General features: G+C 37.5%; 1 protein-coding gene across 2 annotated transcripts in view; it reads right to left on the bottom strand.

Moving 5' to 3' along the window:
* Positions 1–24,652, bottom strand: part of USF3 (upstream transcription factor family member 3) — a 46,880-nt gene that overhangs the window by 7,462 nt on the left and 14,766 nt on the right. Inside the window, exons 3-7 of one of the 2 annotated variants that reach the window (XM_082624791.1) lie at positions 14,860–14,984; positions 13,372–13,436; positions 11,613–11,641; positions 9,428–9,510; positions 1,664–1,760 (exon numbers count right to left, since the gene is read on the bottom strand). In XM_082624791.1, the coding sequence (XP_082480917.1) occupies positions 1,664–1,760; positions 9,428–9,510; positions 11,613–11,641; positions 13,372–13,418 (256 nt within the window). In that variant the 5' untranslated portion in view covers positions 13,419–13,436; positions 14,860–14,984. The remainder of the gene's footprint in view (positions 1–1,663; positions 1,761–9,427; positions 9,511–11,612; positions 11,642–13,371; positions 13,437–14,859; positions 14,985–24,652) is intronic. The other variant, XM_082624790.1, reaches the window with a different exon arrangement.

Here is a 24,652-nt window from a genome sequence, read left to right as displayed (position 1 = left end):
GTTCTCACTTATTGTGCACTTACTCTATGCCTGGCACTTTTCATTCACTGTCTCATTTAATGATAATAATAATTAACAACAACAACAGATAACATTTATTAAGCATTTACTCTTGTGCTGCGCTTTACTCTAAGTGCTTTACCTGTGTTATCTCTTTTAATCCTCATAATAACCACGAGATGGGACAACCACCTTTGTCATCATCACTTTTAGCTGTAAGAAACAGGTTCAGAGTAGCTATATAATTTGCCTAAAGTCGACGAGATAGATGCTATGATTATCCTCATTTTAAGACAGGGAAACTGACACTTGGAGAGGTTAAGTAACTGGCCAAAGGTACTGAGTGAGCAAAGGAAGCCGAGACTCAAAGCCAGGTGGGCCTGACTCCCAAGACCACTGCTGTGGCCACTGTGCAAGACTGTCATGTGGACAGTGAGTATGTGGAGGAAGCTGCTGGGAAAAGAAGAGAGAGCAGATACAAAAAAGAACCAAAGAAAGGATCATGACCGCGATGACAACACGGTCGGACTTAAGCCTCGGGTGCTGCCCCAACGCCTGGCCTGGCTGTTCAGCTCTTCCTGAACCGCCTGCAACTTGTATTTCTTCAAGTTTCCCTTTTCCCCAGGGTAACTCGATTGCCTCAGATGCTGGGCTGTGAAACCAGAGGAGTCCTCATTAGAAAAGTCTATACATCACTCTAGCCTTACTATCCCTTTCGTGGGTGCCTCAAAATGGTTACCAAATATTGATTATGTATCTAATTGCCTGACAGCATCATAAAACAGGACCTGGACCATAAAAGACAGCTGACTGAGGGGAGGGGTAAGTTGTCAGCTAACTGAAAGTAAACAAGAATTCAGAATGCCGACCTTCTGGATGTGCTTTCCAGCATCCTTCTCACTTCTTACAATAAACACAGCCCAGCATTGCTCCCACATCAGCAAATTCTGAGGTCTGTCTCCTTTTAAGGTGATCTACTGAGTTGTCACAGGAGATTCTCTCTGCTCTTGTCAGAGACATAAATAAAAGACAGTTCAAACTGGCCTACCACTCGGAGCTTTCTACTTGCCTGGGGTATTTTTCTTTTTAGCTGTTACAAGGAAACCTTCTCTCCAATGCAGATGGGAAAAGAGAACTCATCTGATAGCATAAAAAAGTCACCTCTAAAACTCAAATGTCACTAAATGACCAGGCAGTCTCATGCACACATTACATGCAGTATAAACAATTATGAACTGAATGTTTTGGCCTTCTGAGTTAACTCCTAGTTAAGTCCTGGCACAGGCATATCTTTATCTGTTTTAAGTTTCACTGAGCAGGACTCCCGCTGCATCCTCTTATGGGATTCCCCTAGCTGGAAGATCCACCTGGAAGGAAGGAGATCCAGTATTATTTGCATCATGAGTTTAGCAAACATGAAGTACAAGAAGAGTAAAAAATCAAAATTGTGTATGCCTACAAGGTTAGAGTTGCTCAAAGAAGGGGGAAAAGGGGTCAACTAGGTTGAATTTATTTGCAACACTATCCTCACTGGCCCACCCAACGCATGATCTTAATGTATTGGGGCAAAACAAGCCTTCTGTATCCTAATATAAGTTGCACTGTGACACAAAGGCCTGAACATTGAAAAAACAACAGAAAGTAAGAATCTTAACATCTTTACCTTGTTCATTGTTTCCTCCATTAAGCAGGAGTTCATCATTTTGCCTTTTCAATTCTGTTATATACTTAAAGGCTTGGTCCAGGATCATATTCTTGCTCTGCCAAAGAAAATCAACCATTTAAAAGTTTCACTGAAGGGTAAGAACTTGCCAGAAGAAAGTTAAAGCTTTGGTTTTATCACATATATGTGATACGTATCTTTTCAAAATTTAAAACTGCCACCATATTCAAAACTTCTACTGTTCCTCTTTCATTTAGTAAGTATTTATTGAGGCTCTGTTCTAGGCACTGGGGATGTAATAAACAAAAGGGACAAAGTTCCTGACCTTGAGAAATATTACTTATTTATGAGGAACTATTATATATTAATATCTATTTATATTTATAAATAAAATCAGGTGGTGATAAATAGCATGAAGAAAAATCAAGTAGGGTACTTCACTTTCTGTTAATCTAGTCACCTCCCTTGCCCGGTCCAGGTTTGAGTTTAGATGCATCTTTCTCTAGGAACTCTTCCCTGGGCCTCTCTGTTCTAGCACTCTATATTTTCTTGGCTAGACGGTAGGTATTATTCCCCTCTTACTATGATATTTACTGTGTGCTTTATTATTCCAGATCACAGAAGAGCATAATGGATGGGAGCACAGATTCCCCCACTTAGCATTTCTGTAACTTGGGAAAGTTACTTAGTCTTTCTAAACCTCAGTTTTTCATTTGTAAAATGGGGCTAATAAAAGTACGTACCTTGAAGGGTGTGGTAAGGATTAAAGTCTTTAATATAGAGAGAGCAATGTAACACTCTGAGAACACAGTTAGTGGGGTATGGAAAGTGCTTAATAATTGCTAGCTTCTTGTAGCTACTGTGTGTCAGGTCCTATTTTAAGTACTTCAAATGCATTATTTCTTGGACTCATTAGAAGAACTATATTGTTATTCCTTATTTGTTCAGCTTTATTGAGGTATAACTGACAAATAAAATTGTAAGATATTAAAAAAGTAATAGTAAAGTAGGGTAAGGAGGGGGCCAGAGAGATGGCAGAGGTTACTCTGTGCTGTGGACTGAATGTGTGTGTCCCCCTACAATTCATGTTGAAGCCCTAATCCCTGATGTGATGGTATTTGAAGGTGGGGCTTTGGGGAGGTAATTAGGTCATGAGGGTAGATCCCTCATGGATGAGATCACTGCCCTTAGAAGAAAAGACATGAGAGAGGTGATCATTCTCTCTGTCATGTGAGGACACAACCAAGAAGAAAGCCCACATCAGGAACCGAACCCGCTGACACCTTGATTTTGGACTTTCAGCCTCCAGAACTGTGAGAAATACATTTTTGTTATTTAAGCCACCCAGTCTATGGTAATTTTCTTATAGCAACCCAAACTGACCAAGACATTCTGCTACAATCTATTTCACATAGGGAGGTTGGGGAAGGCCTCTCTGTAAGGTGATATTTAAGCAAAAATCTGAAGGAAGTACAAGAAATTATGCCCTGTGGATATGTAGAGGAAGAAGGCTCAGGTATCAGGATCATCAAGGACAAAGGTCCTCAGGCGGGGCTGAGTTTGGCATGTTGGAGGAATAGTAAGGAAGTGAGTGAGACTAGAGTCAAGTATATTGGGAACAGTAAGAGGAGAGAGGCCAGAGAGAGCCTTCAAGACCATGGAAAGATTTTAGATTTTAATGTTATTCTTTACTCTGTCAACCACAACTACAAACTATTCTAAATAGTAGGTTGAGATAACAGTGTCACTCGATTGAGTTTTGGCGTCATGCTCCCAATATATTCCATTCCTAAGCTTTCTCAAAAAGATCATATTTTATGTCAAAGTTCCTGTATTCTTTACTTAAATTTTTAAAATTGAAAATATAATATATGCATATGGCAAAAAAAATGTAAATAATATGAAGAGATATATAATGAAAAGTACATTCCTTTTGACTTTAGCCCTCCAAACCCCTTTCTGGAGTCAACAACTGTAAGTTACTTGTGTATCTTTCCAGAAATATTCTATGCCAATACATATATATATATATATATATATATATATATATATATATGTATATGTATATATATATAAACATATATATATATATATATAAATCTTTTTTAAAAAACCCAGATAGGATACTATAAACAGTATGTTATAGGGATGCAACTAGAGATTATCATACTAATTGAAGTAAGTCAAAAAGAGAAAGACAGTCCGCCTGCCGATGCAGGGAACACAGGTTCGTGCCCCGGTCTGGGAAGATCCCACATGCCGCGGAGCGACTGGGCCCGTGAGCCATGGCCGCTGAGCCTGCGCATCCGGAGCCTGTGCTCCTCAACGGGAGAGGCCACAACAGTGAGAGGCCCACGTACCGCAAAAAAAAAAAAAAAAAAAAAAAAGAGAAAGACAAATACCATATGATATCACTTATATGTGGAATCTAAAATACAGCACAAATGAACCTATCCATGAAACAGAAACAGACTCACAGACATAGAGATCAGACTTGTGGTTGCCAAGGGGGAGGCGGGGAGGGAGAGGGATGGACTGGGAGTTTGGGGTTGGTAGATGCAAACTATTACATTTAGAATGGATAAACAATAAGGTCCTATTGTACAGCACAGGGAACTATATCCAATCTCCTGGGATAAACCATAATGGCAAAGAATATTTTTTAAAAAAAGAATGTATATATGTGTATAACTGAGTCACTTAGCTATAAGCAGAGATTGTCACAACATTGTAAGTCAACTGTACTTCAACAAAAAAAATTTAAGTATGTTACATTATTTTGTTTTAATTTTCAAAAATATATTTTGGGGACTTCCCTGGTGGTGTGTGGTTAAGAATCCGCCTGCCAATGCAGGGAAACGGGTTCGATCCCTGGTCGGGGAAGATCCTATGTGCCGTGGAGCAACTAAGCCCGTGCGCCACAACTACTGAGCCTGCGCTCTAGAGTCCACGTGCCACAACTACTGAAGCCTGCATGCCTAGAGCCCCTGCTCCACAACAAGAGAAGCCACCGCAGGAGAAGCCTGCGCACCGCAACAAAGAGTAGCCACCGTTTGCCGCAACTAGAGAAAGCCCACGTGCAGCAACAAAGACCCAGTGCAGCCAAAAATAAAATTAATTAATTAATTTAAAAATATATTTATACATCTTGGATGGTATGGTCATTTTATGGATCTTCGAATCCTTGAGCATGATATATCTTTCCATCTGTTTGTGTTGTCTTTAATTTCCTCCATCAGTGTCTTATACTTTTCCAAGTACAGGTCTCTTACCTCCTCAGTTAGATTTATTCCTAGGTATTTTATTCTTTTTGATACGACTGTAAATGGGATTGTTTTCTTAATTTCTTTTTCAGATAGTTTGCTGTTAGTGTATAGAAACGTAACAGATTTCTGTATATTAATTTGTATCCTGCAACTTTACTAAATTCATTAATGAGTTCTAGTAGTTTCCTGGTGGCATCATTAGGATTTTCTATGAAGCGTACCATGTCTTCTGCAAACAGTGACAGTTTTACTTCTTCCTTTCCAATTTGGATTCTTTCTATTTGCTTTTCTTATCTGATTTCTGTGGCTAGCACTTCCAGTACTATGATGAGTAAAAGTGGCAAGAGTGGGCATTCTTGTCTTCTTAGAGGAAATACTTTCAGCTTCTTACCATTGAATATGATGGTAGCTGTGGGCTGTCATATATGGCTTTATTATGCTGAGGTATGTTTTCTCTAAACCCACTTTGTTGAGAGTTTTTATCTTAAGTGGGTGTTGAATTTTGTCAAAAGCTTTTTCTGCATCTATTGAGATGATTATATGATTTTTATTCTTCAATTTGTTAATATAGTGTAACACACTGATTGCTCTGCAGATAGTGAACCATCCTTGTATCCCAGGGATAAATCCTTCTTGATCATTGTTTACGATCCTTTTAATGTACTGTTGAATTCAACTTGCTAACATTTTGTTGAGGATTTTTGCATCTATGTTCATCAGTGATACTGGCCTGTAATTTTTGTGCTCATGGATTGGAAGGACTAATACTGTTAAAATGAGCATACTACCCAAGGCAGTCTACAGATTCAATGCAATCTCTATCAAAATACCAATGGCTTTTTTCACAGAACTAGAACAAATAATTTTAATATTTGTATGGAAACACAAAAGACCCCAAATAACCAGAACAATCTTGAAAAAGAACAAAGCTGGAGGTATCATGCGTGATTTCAAATTATACTACAAAGCTACAGTAATCAAAACAGTATGGTACTGGGACTTTCCTGGTGGTCCAGTGGTTAAGACTCTGTGCTTCCAATGCAGGGGATGTGGGTTCGATCCCTGATCGGGGAACTAAGATCCCACATGCCGTGCGGTGTGGCAAAAAAACCCCAAATAAACAAACAAACAGTATGGTACTGTCATAAAAACAGACACATAGAGCAATGAAATAGAATAGACAGCCCAGAAATAAACCTATGCACTTATGGCCAATTAATCTATGACAAAGGAGGCAAGGATACTTTGGGGAAAAAGACAATCTCTTCATTAGGTGGTGCTGGGAAAACTGGACAGCTACATGTAAGAAAATGAAATTAAAACATTTTCTCAGACCATATACCAAAATAAACTCAAAATGGATTAAAGACCTAAATGTAAGACTGAAAACCATAAAACTCCTAGAAGAAAATATAGGCAGAACAGTCTGACGTAAATTGTAGCAATATTTTTTTGGATCTGTCTCCTCAGGCAAGGATAGCAAAAATAAACAAAAGGGACTACATCAAACAAAAACTAAGACAGTGTCCTTTCATAAAGCAAAAGTTGAGACAAAGGCAAAACCTGATAATGCCCACCTACTGCACAGTGAATGAAACTATCAACAAAACAAAAAGGCTGCCTACTGAATGGGAGAAGATATTTGCAAATGATATATCCAATAAGGAGTTAATATCCAAATATACAAAGAACTCATACAACTAAATATCAAAAACCAAACAACCCAAATAAAAAATGGGCAGAGGATCTGAATAGACATTTTTCCAAAGAGGAAATGTAGATGGCCAACAGGCACATGAAAAGATGCTCAACATCATTATCATAAGGGAAATGCAAATCAAAACTACAATGAGATATCACCTCCCACCTTTCAGAATGTCTGTTATCAAAAAGACAACAGGGACTTCCCTGGTAATCCAGTGGGTAAAACTCCGTGCTCCCAGTGCAGGGGCCTGGGTTCGATCCCTGGTTGGGGAACTAGATCCTGCATGCATGCCACAACTAAGAGTATGCATGCCGCAACTAAAGGTCACGCATGCCACAACGAAGATCCCGTGTACCAAAACTAAGACCTGGAGCAACCAAATAAATAAATAAATAAATTTAAAAAACAGAAAAAACAAACAGAACCCAAAAACAACAAATAAGAAGTGTTGGCGAGGATGTGAAGAAAAGGGAAACTTCATGTCCTGTTGGTGAAAATGTAAATTGGTGCAGTCACTATGGAAAACAGTATGGAGACTCCTCAAAAAATTAAACATAGAATGACCATACAATCAAGTAATTCCACTCCTGGATATTTATCCAAAGAAAACAAAAACACTAATTCCTAAAGATATATGCATCCCTATGTTCATTGCAGCATTATTTACAATAGCCAAGATATGGAAACAACCTAAGTCCTCATCAATAGATGAATGGATAAATAAGATGTGATATGTGTGTGTATATATCTATGTCTATGCTATACTTTCTAACAGCTGTGTTTATTTTGTTTACCAGTCTATTACTGATAAATACTTAAGCTATGAAAGAGGAATTTCTTTTTTTTATTCTTCAGCTTTTAAAAATGTTACAGTGAATGTTTAAGTTCTACTCAGTATTTATACTATTAAATATCTCCAGTACTTTATCCGATAGCTCTCTTCATGTAGGAGTCGGTGATTTAGGGCTTTGGTTCAGCAAGTTACAATTTTGGGTCCCTTAGGCTGGGTCCCATCAGAAATCCAGTATAACCCAGGAAACACTGTACTTTAGAGAAAGAAACTAAGATAGTGTCCTTTCTTAAAGCAAATGTCGAGACAAAGGCAGAACCTGATAATGCCCACCTACTGCTTCTCTACTGCAGATGGGGGTGGGGACATGTGGCAACAGTCAAGAAAATCTAAATCTATTCAGCTTCTGGAGACCAAATACTGACTTCCAGTGCACATTCTAGGACACCAAGAAAGAGAAATGATTATGGTTTCCTTTCAGAGAAACCTGTAGGAATAGAAGCCAAGGGGAGGAACATCTTATGGGGCAAACACCAGTGCTTAGTGAGCAGCTACTATACATTGATATGTGGAGAAAGAAAAACAATCAGAAGACATAGTACCTCCCCTTAAGTTTGCCTGTGTGTTAAGGAAACAGAAAGTATCTTTTTTAAAAGACTAAAAAACACATTTATGCAAGACTAGGTACCATCTTGTAGGGGAGAATGGAAAGAAACTGAATTGTAAGACCTTGCTGAGGGAGACAGTGTTGTGAAGTGAACACATTGATCTGGCCCTCCCCACCAAAAGCCTGGGATGGTTTGGGACTGGGAAGCTCCAGCTACCCCAGAAGGTGGGGTGAGGCATGGGTTAAAACTGAGGGGACTGATAGAAAGATTCTTATTTTGCAGTAATAAGAACCACACACACCCCCCCCCCCACACACACACACACACACACACCCTATGCAGCTGGATGACTTCCCCTCTTCCCCAACCACAGGAGACAAGTTTATTTTCTGTGAAATTTGAACCAGAAGATTTCAGCCTCAAGGATACTTACTTGGCACAGAAGTGGACAAGATGAGGCTCCTAAACGAAAACAGGGAGGTAAAGTAAAATCCTGCCTTCTAAAGCATGAGACTCTCCAGCACCCCTTCCCCATCCCAGCCCTCAGAAAAATGGCAATGAGCCTTATAGTTCTTTTCCCACCATTCCCACTCCTAGGTAGGGTGCTGAAGGCTCCTCCTCCGGAAAATAAAAATTAATAGCTAACCCCAAAAGAAGAAATCTACAAATACTGATATTGTTTAGTTCAGCAACAATAACAACAACATCAGCTCACTAGCCAATCACCAGACAGTTAGGACCACCAAACCACAAGCCTGTTCAATCAGCTTTTTAATGTCTCATTCTCAAATATGAAAAAAACAGCTAAATATCATTAAACATTTAAGGAATGTCTCCAAAAAGAAAGACAAAACATCAAAACAGAGGAGGGGAAAAGGAAATCAGAAGAAACAAAGACAATATAGAAAATAGAAGAAACATTAAAAAAACCCGAAACCCTATATAATATTCTCAAAGCTGAGATGATATTATATCCATAAAAAATGTATGAAAGGAACAAAGAGAAAAAGAAAAAAAGACTTGGAAATTAAAAATATAAGAGCTGAAATTAAAAACAGAAGAGTTGAAAGAAACCAACTAATTGAGATTGAAAAGGAAGGGCAGAGGGTTCCAGAAGTAAAAAGGTTCAGAAGGTTCAAAGGAAAAATTGGGAAAATGGAAATTATGTGGCAATTTGACCATATAGAAACTGTAGTAAGAGACTGCTGGAGGTGTGGAAAGAATTAAAGATAGGCAGGTATATAGAAAATTGAGCAAATGAAAAACAATGAGGCAATTATTAACTCTAAAAAACCATTAATGGCAGGGAACAAAAATAATCATTCTGAGCACAGAAACAACTTAGGGAATTATATGATCACAAGCAATTGGTGAAAGTATGAGTGGATTTCTTACCTGTTTCAGCGCAGGGGAGCATGGGATCAGCTCTCCTATTCTGTTTATCCCAGCATTGATTTTCTTCTTTCTATGCCTCTCCACTAGACAGAGGAAAAATTCATTTATCAAACCTTACAGTACTACTGCCAAAGTGTCTCATTCTCCCTGAGTAAAGAAATTTTAGGTAAAGAAATACCTAAGAAAGTCTTATCAAATAGTATCTACTGAATACAAATAACTACAATAAGATTTCTAAGAATGTCATATTCTAGGTTTAGTGTTATGGAAATCAATATAAGCCATACCATTTATTAGGATTTAAAATAATGGAATCTATAATAATTAAATTCAAATTATAAACACAAAGTGCTAATACTACATTACTCTTAGGCCATTATTATATTTCAAGTAATTATTAGAGATTTTAATGATAACTAAATTACAAGAACCCACTAGCTATGTTACTAGAAAGCTGCTTCTTTATAGCAAATGGGCAAATTAGACCTTTTTAGACAGATTAAAGAACTTTAACACACCTTTTAGGCTGACTAGAAGGTATTTTTGGACTAGAAATGGCTATTAGTTGTGACTTAAAATAGACAAGAAAAGGCAGTGGTTTATTTTTTTCTGTGGGGTCTGTGCTGTTCACTTTGGCCCATCTAAGAAGCTGAACAACTGACAACTTCTCAATTAACTGAGAAATGTTCCAGGCTTACGTGCTACAACTTTAAAAGTTGTATGAAAGGGGCAAGAAGATACAAGCGATGATCTAAACAGTTTTTCTATAAGACACTGTAAATAGAAAAATCAGTCTACTTTCTGTTAGTTTTCTAAAACCTTCCTTTTAACAAAGGACTTCAGCGCTTCTAAGAGGATGATCTTTCAGATATAGCATAAGTAGGTCTTGTTTTTCAAAATATATACTTTTTGCTTCATAATCTAGCAGTAAGAACATCCTTTAAATGACATCCATTTACTCTCTCTTAATAAATTACTATCAGGACATATTTATGGTCCCATGTGACATCTGATTCTAATAAAAAGATTTAGTTCATATGGCCAAAAAAATCAGATTTATTGATGTGGCCAAAAAAAAAAAAAAAACCCACAAAGCAATAAACTATAGCTCACCTTTTTTCTGAATTCTCTAACAATAGTATTTGCTGTTATCTAAGAGCACATTTTTTAATGTGTGTAGATAAAACAACAAGAACAACAACATTAAGGCTCTATCCACAGTGATAAAAGGGAATTTAAAGGTAGTAAACTCCCATTCTGGGGAACAGCAATGTCCTACCAGTGTTCAACACATCTTTCCATAGATAAAGTTTTCCCCAGGGTCCTTTCCTTAGGGAAGGGAAGAGATTATTTATAGAGTAATAGAAATTGAGTCTAAAATATATATTTTTAGATCTGACTGTAGTCCCTGATGGAAAATAAAATGTTAAAAATGTACCAAATTGTCAACGTATGCATAATTACTTCTATAAATGTTTACCTGGCTGTGGCCTATAATTTTGATGTTTGAGATAAAAATCAAATATTTTTTTCTACATTTCTTCTTATAATTGAGAACTCCACAGCTTAATTTAAGACTGTTCACATTTCAAGTACCTTTAAGATCTACAGCCTGCTCCCCATTTCTTCCCTACTGTAGGCAGCTAGCCCACTCTAGAATTTCTGCAGAGGTACATACTCTTCACTCTATTCAGGAAGAGTATATCTGGAATTCTCAGTGGGTGAAATCACTTAAAACACTAGCTCCAGGGGTATATTAATCCTTAAATTATTTAATAGGCTGTGAATTAGAAAGTGATAAGCCATCTTCATGAGACTTAGGGAGTATTTTGTCAACTAAAAACAATATAAAACAAATTATTTTATATAAAATAAGTAAGATACAAGGGTATATTGTACAACACAGGGAATACAGTCAATATTTTATAATAACTATAAATGGAATATAACCTTTAAAAGTTTGAATCACTATGTCGTACACCTGTAATGTATATAACATTGCACAAGTATACTTCAACATAAAAAATGCAAAAAAAAAAATAACCCAAACAATAAAGGAACACTTTCCTAAAATGTAATTAATAATGATTCTGTGCTTATAACATAAAAACACAATCAACTGCAGTATAATTTCATTTTGAATACAAAAAATGCTAACAAATAAAACTTAAATTGCTGTTTCTACCTGCATTGTGTGTCTCCCGATTTTTCTTTCTGAAACAAAAAGTACAGATAAAAGGAACATGAAAATAATAGGAAAACATTTTACTTTATATTTTGAGAACTATAAAAATTAATTTTATGAATTTGTATTTGTTGTATCAATGAGAAGCCATTTGAAGGAAAATTTTCTTAATAATATATTATGGTATAAAAACCTAACTGCAGATACATCAATATAAACTTAGAATTCACAATTTCTCAAAGTAACTACAATTCTCCATTTTTCCATACCCAGAAGTCATTGGTTGGGAAGTAAGTCAATCATTGAAAATCTTACCTATTTGAAAAATGTACTTAAGGGGCTAGTCAGCTCTCTAAGTGATGTGCCAAGTACAGCTGCCCCTTGAACAACAGGGGTTTGAACTACACGGATCCACTTATACTTGTATTTTCTTCAACAGTAAATACTACAGTACCACAGGATCCGCAGTTGGTTGAATCCATGGATATGGAACCGTGGATATGGAGAACTGTGAATAGGAGGTCTGGCTATACCCCTAGCTACACGCTGTTCAAGGGTCAACTGTTGGTGATTTTTTTTTTAATAAATTTATTTTATTTTTATTTATTTATTTTTGTCTGCATTGGGTCTTCATTGCTGCACGTGGGCTTTTTCTAGTTGCGGTGAGCGGGGGCTACTCTTTGTTGCAGTGCAGGGGCTTCTCATTGCAGTGGCTTCTCTTGTTGCGGAGCACGGGCTCTAGGCATGCGGGCTTCAGTAGTTGCAGCTCGCAGGCTCAGCAGTTGTGGCTCACAGGCTCTAGAGTGCAGGCTCAGTAGTTGTGGCGTATGGGCTTAGTTGCTCTGGGGCATGTGGGATCTTCCCAGACCAGGGATTGAACCCATGTCCCCTGCATTGGCAGGTGGATTCTTAACCACTGCACCACCAGGCAAGTCCCTGTAGGTGATTTCTGATGTTTGCTCTGGCACCTGGCCAGGGGTAGGGATGAGTATGTACAGAAAACAAGCAATGGTACAGAAGAACCTTGTAATCCCCAGGGAGGGAAGTGTGGTAGTCACTAGCACTCATGCACTAACAACTGGCATCTGAGCCATCTTTTGCATTTATGTATCTTAGGTTATCCAAACTCTTACATTTTCTTAAAAGCTAATCTACTAAAAACACCAATTTTCCCTTTTATGTACAATTACTCAATACCTAAGAATTCTCTAATAGCTATTTGGTAAGGAAAGAAAATAATGATTTTAATATTTAATAATGGAAGCATTGGCCATGCAATTCTAAGCAGAAACATTGCCCAAAATGCTAGAAATTTTGAAGGAGGTATTATACAAAGAACCAGAACTAATAGTGTACTAATGTGCACATTGGCATTAATGGTTTGTAATGTCACAAAATGTCGGTTCAAACTGACTGCAGCCTAAGTGAACTTAGTGTCCACCACAAAGACTAATATTGAATGCAAGTAAAAATTTCAGGAGAAACTAAACATTTAGCATAGATTAGGTAGTATACTATTTTAACTACTGATAGTCATTTTATTTCTTACACTGCTAGTAGAATTTAAAGGACAGGTAGATTTTAATTATGTACCCCTTTCAGTAAATCTATTTATATTTATCCACACCTACTTTTGAAGAGTAATGGTTTTCTAGGCATCCAAATGAAAGTTCCCTAAAGGACTACTATTTAGCAAAGTGGGGACTACTTCTGCCTCTTATCTGCCAAACTGTATTATTTTTGGATTGTGTCTTCATACCTGTGCTGCTTTTTTGTAGGAGTCTCATTCTCTGTCATTTCTGGCATGGTTACAGTGATAGGAACCTACAAGGCATGGAAAGACATGTCAGAAAGTCTAAAGGCATTCTAGTATCTTGGAGAAACTGATTAATAGCAATTTGGTTTGAATACCAAGATGCTGAGAAATAAAAGTGACATCATGAAAAAGCACTGGATTAGGTGTTGTAGATAAGTATAAGAAGATAGGACAAAAATTATTATAACCAGCAGGTGGAGAACATGGTAAATGTCATATGTGAGGTACAGCCAGAAAGTGCTTGAGAAGATTGGAGGAGAGAAAGGTCATTATAGGTCTGGAAATCAAGAAAAGCCTAAAGGGGGTGTAGATTTGAGCAAGACCTGAAAAGACAGGCAAAACACACTTGTTGGGAGAGTAAGTTCTTTGTTCATGATACTGTTTGTTCATGACACAAAATTTAAAACAATGGTCCTCCTCTCTGAACGCAGAAAAAACAAAAGTGACAAGTACACAAATATTTAATATTCCATATATGGAAGCAAGCATTCATTCCTTTATTCATTCACTCATTTGCCAGGCTTCTTTCATTTCAAACTGCTAGAAGTCTTACACATTACCACTTGAGAATCATTAAAATCTGAGTTTGAGTGTGAAAATCCTATTTATATTTAAAATATCATGATACTAAATAATATATGTACAATATGGAAATATACACCTATGACAAAAAAGCCTGAAAGCAAATACATTAAAATATTAATCACAGTTATATAAGGCCAGGAATATTATAGGTGACTTCTTTCTCTTTTCTGATTTTTAAGAATTTTGTAATGACAACTTTAATGCTTTTAAATCCCAGGGATTGACAACTTTTCAAAGGAGGTCTGTCAAGTTGGGATACCTGTTCTGATACACTGGAGGAGGTTGCAAGAGCAGTTTCCTATTTTCTCTTTAAGAAAAAAAGAAGGCAGCAAGTAAGGAACTGAAGTCAGCGTGAGTTTAAAATCTGGTTCTGCCATTTCCTAGCTGTGAGGTCCTGGGCAAGTTATGTAACGTCTTGGAACCTCTCAGATGCTTCATCTCGAAAGTGGATCATAATCACAGTATCTAGATTATTGGGCTGTTTCAAGAAAGGAATGATGAAATAATGCAGGGAGAGGACAACAGCATGGTGCCTAGCTGTAGTAAGAATTTAATCAACATTAGCCATGGATATTAATGAGGTATTTCAGGTTAAGCCTTTAGCTCTAGAAAGGAGGGGGAAGGGTCCTGGGAAAGAAGAAGTAGATGCAGACAAGGTGCTGACAGAAAAGTACTAACTGAAGCAGCCTGAGGAGAAATGTGTGCTCTAGACCCATTTCCAGCAGCTTATTCCACCTTCTCCCTAACATTTATGAAGGTCCAGATCAGCCTAAAAAACAAGTTCACATTAGATAACCAAAGAATGACAATGTGGGACACGTGAGTAAATAAATCAATCCCTGTCACCTTTCTCACCCAAGGGCTTGCAGAATTTCTTCACTTTTGATTCCTGGCTTCCAACGCCTCCCGTTTCTGATCCAAATCTATCATCTTCTGCCAGAAGATGGTCTATAAGTTGTGTTTTCTTCTTACTACACAAGAGAAAAATCAGTGAATGTTTATAGGTTTCCACTAGCAGCGTGGAAAACAAGGACTAGCAACCTAGAGCAGGCAGGCAGATTTTCCATGGCATACAAATGATCCTGAATTCTCCCCACCTCTCAAAAGTTAATAAACCTGGTTGCTTTCAAAAGTCACTTCCCCGTGGGTTATGAGTGCTCCACCCTGCACAAAGATGGTAGCACAGCAGCCATTGGACAGTCTCCAGAAGGTGATTCTCCCCTTTCTCATGCATGCTCAGTTTTCCTTGCCCTCCGCTGTCCTCAATTCTAAAATTATCTTTCCTTCAATCTCCTACTTCCCCATTCTCTCTTGTGCGAATGACTGAAAACTTACTCAAGGACCTACCACTAAGGCACCAGGAAGACAGCCCTCAGATCTGCGCACTGTCTGTGCTCTTAAAAAATGCAAATATGGGGGGGGGGCGGAATTTCCTGGTGATCCAGTGGTTAGGACTCGGTGCTTTCACTGCCAGGGCCTGGGTTCAGTCCCTGGTTGAGGAACGAAGAGCCCACAAGCCTTGCAGCATGGCCAAAAAAAAAAAAAGCAGATATATGGGGGCTTCATCCCAGACAAATGAGAAGTGCTAGGTAGGGCCCAGGAATCTGTATTTTCAACAAGGTCTCTGGGTGATTTTTTTTTCTTTTTCTTTTCTTCTTCTTTTTTTTTTTTTTGGACAAACTTAGCTCCTCTTTAGGGCAATATTTCCTAAACATTCCTGATAATCTGAAGGTACTAGTTTAAAAATACAGATTCTCAGCCCATCCCAGACCCACTGAATCAGTCTCTAAGGAAGGAATTCAAAGCTCTGAGGGAGGGACCTGAAATTTAATGAGTGCCCCCAGGTGGTTCTTATCAGGACAATTTGAAAGCACAGGCAGATATCTTGGTGAAATTTCAGGGACCTGACCAATACTCTACTGTAGGAGAGATTATTTGTGATGTGGTATGAGAGTTGACCTGATAATTTTACCTATAAACCAGTAAGGTCAGATTTGCCTCATACCCACATGAGTCAGCATTTGGTCATTAATATCACAGTTCCAGTTGTTCCCCTGTAGCCCTTTTGCAAGTTTGCAGATTCATGTTACAATTAAGATACATGAAGTAAAAGTTTTAATTTTTTTTAACATCTAGAATCTTAAAGTAAATGACACTAGAGGCTTATCACATAAGTAAACACATTCAATAAACTTCACTGTGGTGAAAGCCAGTAGTTTACTGAAAGAGGAATATAACGGCAAATCAAAATGATCCAGTTTATCAAATGTCACTATAAATATCCATCTCAAAGCACATTTTAACCAAGTCAATTAATCTAATTCAGTGCTAAATTATTTCCATGTCCATTACCTCCTGATATTAAAATTGCCTTCCTGACACTAAAAAAGAACATTTACTGGAATGAAGAACTATATAATATTGTCATAAATCCTTGTCCACTTATTAATTAACCTACTAATAAGGAAATGGCACTTTTAATACAATATTTATGTAACTAAATACAAATATACCCTTTAAAATATTTAAGGTGCCATGAATTTTTGAAAACTGTCAAAACGTTACATTAGTAATCTATGGATTACTATTTTTCACGGTAAGAAAGAATTATTTCTGAAATCGGTCAAACCCAGTGGTTCTCAAAGTGTGGCCTTCAGATCACCTGCATCAAAATTACATCTTTTAAAACTTTTTCCCCCTCAGGGTAAAGCTTACATATTAGTCAAATGCACAGATTTTAGTGTAACATTCAGAGAGTTCTGACAAATGCATACACCTGTGTGGCACAACCCCTAGCAAGCTATGGAACATTATTATCATCAGAGAAAGTTCTCTCATGACCCTTCCTACTCAGGGCCTTCCCCCTACTCCCAGAGAGGTGACCAGCCTTCTCATTTTTTTCACCACAGAGCTTTATAATGTATTAACTGAGAACGCTGTTTCAAACTTTTACTCAACATGTTGTTAAAATTCATTTGTAGTTTGTTCCTCTTTACTCCTGAGTACAAATATATAATTGTGTGTGAATTTATAACCCAATTTGTTCATTCATTTTTCTGTTCATGGACACCTGGATTGTTTCCATGTTTTGGCTACTATGAATAAAGCTGCTACCCAAGAACACTGTTGCGTAAGTCTCTTTGTGGATATAGTCTTTCATTTCGCTTGGTAAATACCTACAAGTATAATTGTTTATCACGTCCCCTTAAGTTCCACTCCTAGGTATCTACCCAAGAGATGTCACACTTTCTCCAGAGTGGTAGTACCATTTTACACCGCCCGCGATGTAGAAGAATTGCTGGTTGCTCCACAGCCTCACCAGTACTGGGTTTTTTGTCAGCCTGTTAATTTTAGCCATGCTGGTGAGTATACAGCGGTATCATGACTAATGATATTGAATGCTTTTTTTTTTTTTTTCTGCGTCATGCAGCTTGCGGCACCTCAGTTCCCCAACCAGGGATCCAGCCCATGCCCCCTGTAGTGGAAGCGTAGAGTCTGAACCACTGGACTGCCACGAATTCCCTTGAATGTTTTTTATGTGCCTATTAAGACCATTTGTAGATCTTCTTTTGTCTGTTCATATCTTTAACCAGTTTTTTAATTGGACTGTTTATCTTTTTATTATTGATTTATAGGAAGTCTTTATATATTCTGAGTTATTAACTGACATATCTTCTGGACACCTGTCCTTTGTCTGAAATATATTTTGCAAATACTTTCTCCTATTACATGGCTTGCCTATGCTTTTTCTTATTTTCTTTTTTTCTCTCTTCAAGTTCATTGATTCTCTGATTTGAATTGATTTTTTGGCTCCACCTCAGGGCACATGGGACCTTAGTTTCCCACCCAGGGATGGAACCTGTGCCCCCTGCACAGGAAGCAAGGAGTCTTAACCACTAGACTGCCAGGGAAGTCCCTGCCTATGCATTTTCTTAAATGTGCCTTTTGGTGAGCAAAAGTTCTTGATGAAAATATAACATCACTTTTTCTTGTCAATTTTTTCTTTTATGATTATTTCTTTTTGTATCCTGTCCAAAAAGACTTTACCCATCCCAAAGATATTCTCCTATGGTTGCTTCTAGAAAGTTTATAATTAATTATAAATTAATTACTAATTAATAATAATATTTAGGTCAATGATCCATATTATTTATGGCATGAGGTAGGGGTCAAAGTTCTTTGTTTTTCATACGGATATTTAATTGTTCCAACACCACTGCTTGAAAAGATTTCCTTTCTTCAATGGCATCTTTGTTAAAAGTCAAACATCTGTAACAGTGCAGTTCCGTTTCTAGGCTCTCTATTCTGTTGCTCTATATTCTGATCTATCCTTATATTATCACCACACAGTCTTGATTAAGCTTATGTTTAAAATATAGATTCCTACACCCCACCCCAGACCTAATGTAACAGAATCATGGGAGGGAGAGGTCCAGGAATACGCAGTTCTAACAAGCTTCCTAGTTGATTCTTTTTTTTTTTTTTTTTTTTTTTTTTTTTTTTTTTTTTTTTTGCTGTACGCGGGCCTCTCACTGTTGTGGCCTCTCCCGTTGCGGAGCACAGGCTCCGGACGCACAGGCTCAGCGGCCATGGCTCACGGGCCCAGCCGCTCCGCGGCATATGGGATCTTCCCAGACCGGGGCACGAACCCGTATCCCCTGCATCGGCAGGCGGACCCTCAACCACTGCGCCACCAGGGAGGCCCCTAGTTGATTCTTATACACCCCAAAGTTAGAAAGTATTACATTACTTTAACACTCCTTCCTCTAAAACTGATACAAATTGGTGAGCTTACAAATTAGGGTCCACTTGAAAAGACCAGTGAACTTGGATTTAGGAAACCTGGGCTCTGTCTCAGATTTGCTACTCAATAGCTATAGTCCATTTTATTTACCATAACGCAGGGCCTAAGTTTTTTCATGTGTAAAAGAAGAGGGTAGGTCTAGACTCAACTGTTCAAGTATGGATTGAGTACGTACACTGCCTAGCAATTGCAGAAATAAAGATGAATACAGTCTAGATCAGGGCTTTCCAAAAAAGCTTTGTGCAGTGGAAAATCTACTTTCCATATGGTCACCACTAGTCACATGTGGCTATTAAGTGCTTGAAATGGGGCTAGTGAGACCATGGAATTAAATTTTTCATTTTATATATTCTTAAGTAATTTAAATAGCTATTTGTGGCTAGTGGCTACTGTACTGGACAACACAGGGAATGTAAAAAATAAGTTAAAAGGTGAAAGATGAATTAAAAGATAGGTTAATGAATGTCAGCTTCCTGGTTTTGGTATTGTCCTACAGTTATAAAAGATGTCACCTTTGGGTGAAGCGGGGTGAAGAGCACATGGACTCTTTGTACTGTGTTTGTATCTTCCTCTGAGTCTATAATTATTTTAAAAATAAAAAGTTTTTAAAAGCAAATTTAGGGAATTCCCTGGTGGTCCAGTGGTTAGGACCCTGCACATTCACTACTGAGGGCCGGGGGTGTGGAGGGCAGAAAGAGAACCTGGACCAGACTGTAAAGGAATTTTCTATGCCTAATGAATGTGTTCAGGTTTTATCTTAAAATCAGTGGTTCTTGACTAGCAATCCAAGAAACTAGCCTAGCACCACTGGTCTGAAGTAAAATGAAGTCCCCCGGTCTACAGTGAAATAGAAAAAAGGACAATGCAGTTAGGATATTTTTTCTTTTTTACTGGTAATATAACTTACGTACAGTAAGTCACTAACTTAAGTTCACTGCTCCATGCTTTTTTGCAGGCCACGGCAGTGAAAGCCCATGATCCTAACCACTAGGCCACCAGGGAACTCCTCATGCATTTTTATACATGAATACAATCATGTAACCACCACTCTGATCAATATATAGAACATTACCAGCATCTCAAAAGGCTCTTTCGAGGTCACTGCCACTTAATTCCCTGAAGTTTCTTTTAAAAGTATATATTCAGGGATTTCCCTGGCAGTCCGGTGGTTAAGACTTTGCCTTGCGATGCAGGGGGTGCAGGCTCAATCCCTGGTCGGGGAGCTAAGATCCCACATGCCTGTGGCCAGAAAACCAAAACATAAAAGAGAAGCACTACTGTAACAAATTCAATAAAGACTTGAAAAATGGTCCATATCAAAAAATAAAAAAAAAATAAATATATATATATATATATATATGTATATTCAAAGAAGAATATATATTTCCAAAGAAGACATACAAATGACCAACAGGTATGTGAAAAGATGCTCAACATCTAATCATCAGGTAAATGCAAATCAAAACCACAAAGAGATCTCACTTCACACCTGTTAGAATGGCTATTATCAAAAAGTTGAAAGATAAGTGTCAGGTGAAGGTGTGGAGATAAGGGAACCCTCCTGCACTGTTGGTGGGAACATAAACTGGTACAGCCATTATGGAAAACAGCATGGAGGTTCCTCAAAAAATTAAAAATAGAACTACCATATGTTCCAGCATCACACTTCTGGGTATATATCCAAAGGAAATAAATCACTATCTCAAAGAAATATCTGTACTCCATTCATTGCAGCATCATCCACAGTAGCCAAGATATGGAAACAACCTAAGTGCCCACTGACAGATGAATGGGTTAAGAAAATACTGTACTATATGAATGTATTATTTTGTATATTGTATGTGATATATATATGTGTATGTATATATCATTCGGCCTTAAAAAAAGGGAAATCCTGACACTTGTAACAACATGGATCAGCCTGAAGGACATTATACTAAATGAAATAAGCCAGACACAGACAAACAAACACTGTATGATCTCACTTATATGTGGAAACTAAAAGAGTCGAACTCACAGTAACAGAGGGTAAAATTGTTGTTACCAGGGGCCAGGGGGTGGAGGAAATGGTCAAAGTGTACAATTAGTTATACATTGAGAAAGTTCTGAAGACCTAATGTACAGCATGGTGACTATAGTTAATAAAAGGTATTGTATATTTCAAATTTGCTGAGAGAAAATCTTAATTGTTCTCACCACAAATGGTAGCTATGTGAGGTGACAGATGTGTTAATTAGCTTGCCTGTGGTAATCATTTCACAACGTATACTTATATCAAAGCATTATGTTATACACCTTAAATATATATAATTTTTATTTGTCAATCATACCTCAATAAGGCTGGAAAAAATATATGTATATAGTCAGAAATGTGCTACTACCTCACACATTGCTGGTGGGAATGTGACATGGTGTGGTCACTTTGGAAAACAGTCTGGCAGTTCCTCAAATAGTTAAACACAGAGCTGCCATATAATCCAGCAATTCCACCTAGGTATATACCCAAGAGAATTGAAAATACATGCTCACACAAAAACTTGTACATGGATATTTGTAGCAGCAATGTTCATAATAGTTTAAGAGTTGTAACAAGCGAAATGTCCTCAAGTGACAAGTAAATAAAATGTGATATATCCACACAGTGGAATATTATTCAGCAATAAAAAGACATGAAGTACTGATACATGCTACCGCATGGGTGATCCTTTATATTATAAACATTATATTAAATGAAAGAAGTCTGACACAAAATGTCACATATTGTGACCTTTATATATTCCATTTATAAGAAATGTCCATAACAGGTAAACCCATAGAGAAAGAAAGTGGTTGCCAGGGGTTGAAAAGGATGGGGAGTGAATGCTAATGAGGAAGGGGGGGGTCTTTGGGGGATGATGAAATGTTCTAAAATTAGATAATGGTGATTGCTGCACAACTCCGTAAACATACTAAAAACCACTGAATTACTCTTTAAATGGTAAACTTCATGGTATGTGAATTAATCTCAATCAAGATCTTAAATTAAAAAAAAACTGTTTGATAGAAGTCTCTGGGTAATTTGAAACTCCCCACCCATTCATCTTTTTCGTCACTTTGTACATCTGCTTTCTTTCAGCATATAATTTCAAAATTCTACTTAGTTACCAGTCACCCCCAATTTCCCTAATACAAGGAAAGTGTGAAGCCACCAAAAAGTACTGGCATTTATTTAAGAGTTAGTTTAACGTTCAGTGGCAAGTTGCATTTTCTTCCCATCGAGAAGCAAATTAGTGGTAAAGGTTAATTGTAATTGTGTCTTTAGATACTATGAAGAGAAAAACCTAATTCTTATAAAAATTTCAAGTTGGAATTAAAGTGTCTTAATTGAAAATATTTTATGGCACATTGCTTAAACATCATTTGTCCATGGGTTGAGAAAGATCTTTCCAATCTCTGTATTTGTCTTGCTGCTGTTTAACGCATTCCTAAGCATTTTACAATTACTTAAAATGTTTTAACAGTGGCTATGTAGATATGCAATTTTAAAATATGTTCTATCTTGAGAACGAAAAACGGAGCTGGAGGAATCAGGCTCCCTGACTTCAGACTATACTACAAAGCTACAGTAATCAAGACAGTATGGTACTGGCACAAAAACAGAAATATAGATCAATGGAACAGGAGAGAAAGCCCAGAGATAAACCCACGCACATATGGTCACCTTATCTTTGATAAAGGAGGCAGGAATGTACAGTGGAGAAAGGACAGCCTCTTCAATAAGTGGTGCTGGGAAAACTGAACAGGTACATGTAAAAGTATGAGATTAGATCACTCCCTAACACCATACACAAAAATAAGCTCAAAATGGATTAAAGACCTAAATGTAAGGCCAGACACTATCAAACTTAGAGGAAAACATAGGCAGAACACTCTATGACATAAGTCACAGCAAGATCCTTTTTGACCCACCTCCTAGAGAAATGGAAATAAAAACAAAAATAAACAAATGGGACCTAATGAAACGTCAAAGCTTTTGCACAGCAAAGGAAACCATAAACAAGACCAAAAGGCAACCCTCAGAATGGGAGAAAATATTTGCAAATGAAGCAACTAACAAAGGATTAATCTCCAAAATTTACAAGCAGCTCATGCAGCTCAATAACAAAAAAACAAACAACCCAATCCAAAAATGGGCAGAAGACCTAAATAGACATTTCTCCAAAGAAGATATACAGACTGCCAAGAAACACATGAAAGAATGCTCAACATCATTAATCATTAGAGAAATGCAAATCCAAACTACAATGAGATATCATCTCACACCAGTCAGAATGGCCATCCTCAAAAAATCTACAAACAATAAATGCTGGAGAGGGTGTGGAGAAAAGGGAACACTCTTGCACTGCTGGTGGGAATGTTAATGGATACAGCCACTATGGAGAACAGTATGGAGGTTCCTTAAAAAACTAAAAATAGAACTACCATATGACCCAGCAATCCCATTACTGGGCATATACCCTGAGAAAACCATAATTCAAAAAGAGTCATGTACCAAAATGTTCATTGCAGCTCTATTTACATAGCCCAGAGATGGAAACAACCTAAGTGTCCATCATCAGATGAATGGATAAAGAAGATGTGGCACATATATACAATGGAATATTACTCAGCCATAAAATGAAACGAAATTGAGCTATTCGTAGTGAGGTGGATGGACCTAGAGTCTGTCATACAGAGTGAAGTAAGTCAGAAAGAGAAAGACAAATACTGTATGCTAACACATATATATGGAATTTAAGAAAAAAAATGTCATGAAGAACCTAGGGGTAAGACAGGAATAAAGACACAGACCTACTAGAGAATGGACTTGAGGATATGGGGAGGGGGAAGGGTAAGCTGTGACAAAGTGAGAGAGTGGCACGGGCATACATACACTACCAAACATAAAATAGATAGCTAGTGGGAAGCAGCCGCATAGCACAGGGAGATCAGCTTGGTGCTTTGTGACCACCTAGAGGGGTGGGATTGGGAGGGTGGGAGGGAGGGAGACGCAAAAGGGAAGAGATATGGGAACATATGTATATGTATAACTGATTCACTTTGTTATAAAGCAGAAACTAACACACCATTGTAAAGCAATTATACTCCAATAAAGATTTAAAAATAAAATAAAATAAAATAATGGAAATCACCCAAACAGAATGGCAAAAAGAAAAACAAATTTTAAAAATGAGAATACTTTAATAGACCTCTAAGATAATATCAAGTATACCAAAACTCACATTATAGGGGTCCTGGAAGGAGAAGAGAGAGAGAAAATGGTTGAAAATGTATTTGATGAAATTATGGTTGAAAACTTCCCAAACCTGAAGAAACATACAACCTCCCAAGACTGAATAAGGAAGAAATAGACAATATGAACAGACTGATTACTAGTAGTGAAACTGAATTTGTTATTAAAAAATTCCCAGCAAACAAAAGTCCAGGACCAGACAGATTCACAGGTGAATTATACCAAAACATAGAGTATTACTTGGCCATAAAAAATGAAATGCTGCCATTTGCAGCAATGTGGATGGACCTAGAGGGTATTATGCTTAGTGAAATAAGTAAGTCAGAGAAAGACAAATACCCTAGGTTAGCACTTATGGTGGTATCTAAAAAATAAAACAAACAAATGTATATAACAAAATAGAAACAGACTCATAGATATAGAGAACAACTAGTGGTTACCAGTGGGGAGAGGGAAGGGGGAGGGACCAGAGAGGGATAGGGGATTAAGAGATACAAACTACTATTTATACAATAAATAAGCAAAAAGGATATACTTACTGCACAGCACAGAGAAATATAGCC

The sequence above is a fragment of the Mesoplodon mirus genome (genome assembly GCF_964341445.2).
Source record: "Mesoplodon mirus genome assembly, chromosome: 6".
Classification (NCBI taxonomy): domain Eukaryota; kingdom Metazoa; phylum Chordata; class Mammalia; order Artiodactyla; family Ziphiidae; genus Mesoplodon; species Mesoplodon mirus.
Note: the sequence above shows the minus strand (reverse complement) of the source record. Positions and strands in the feature narration are given on the sequence as shown.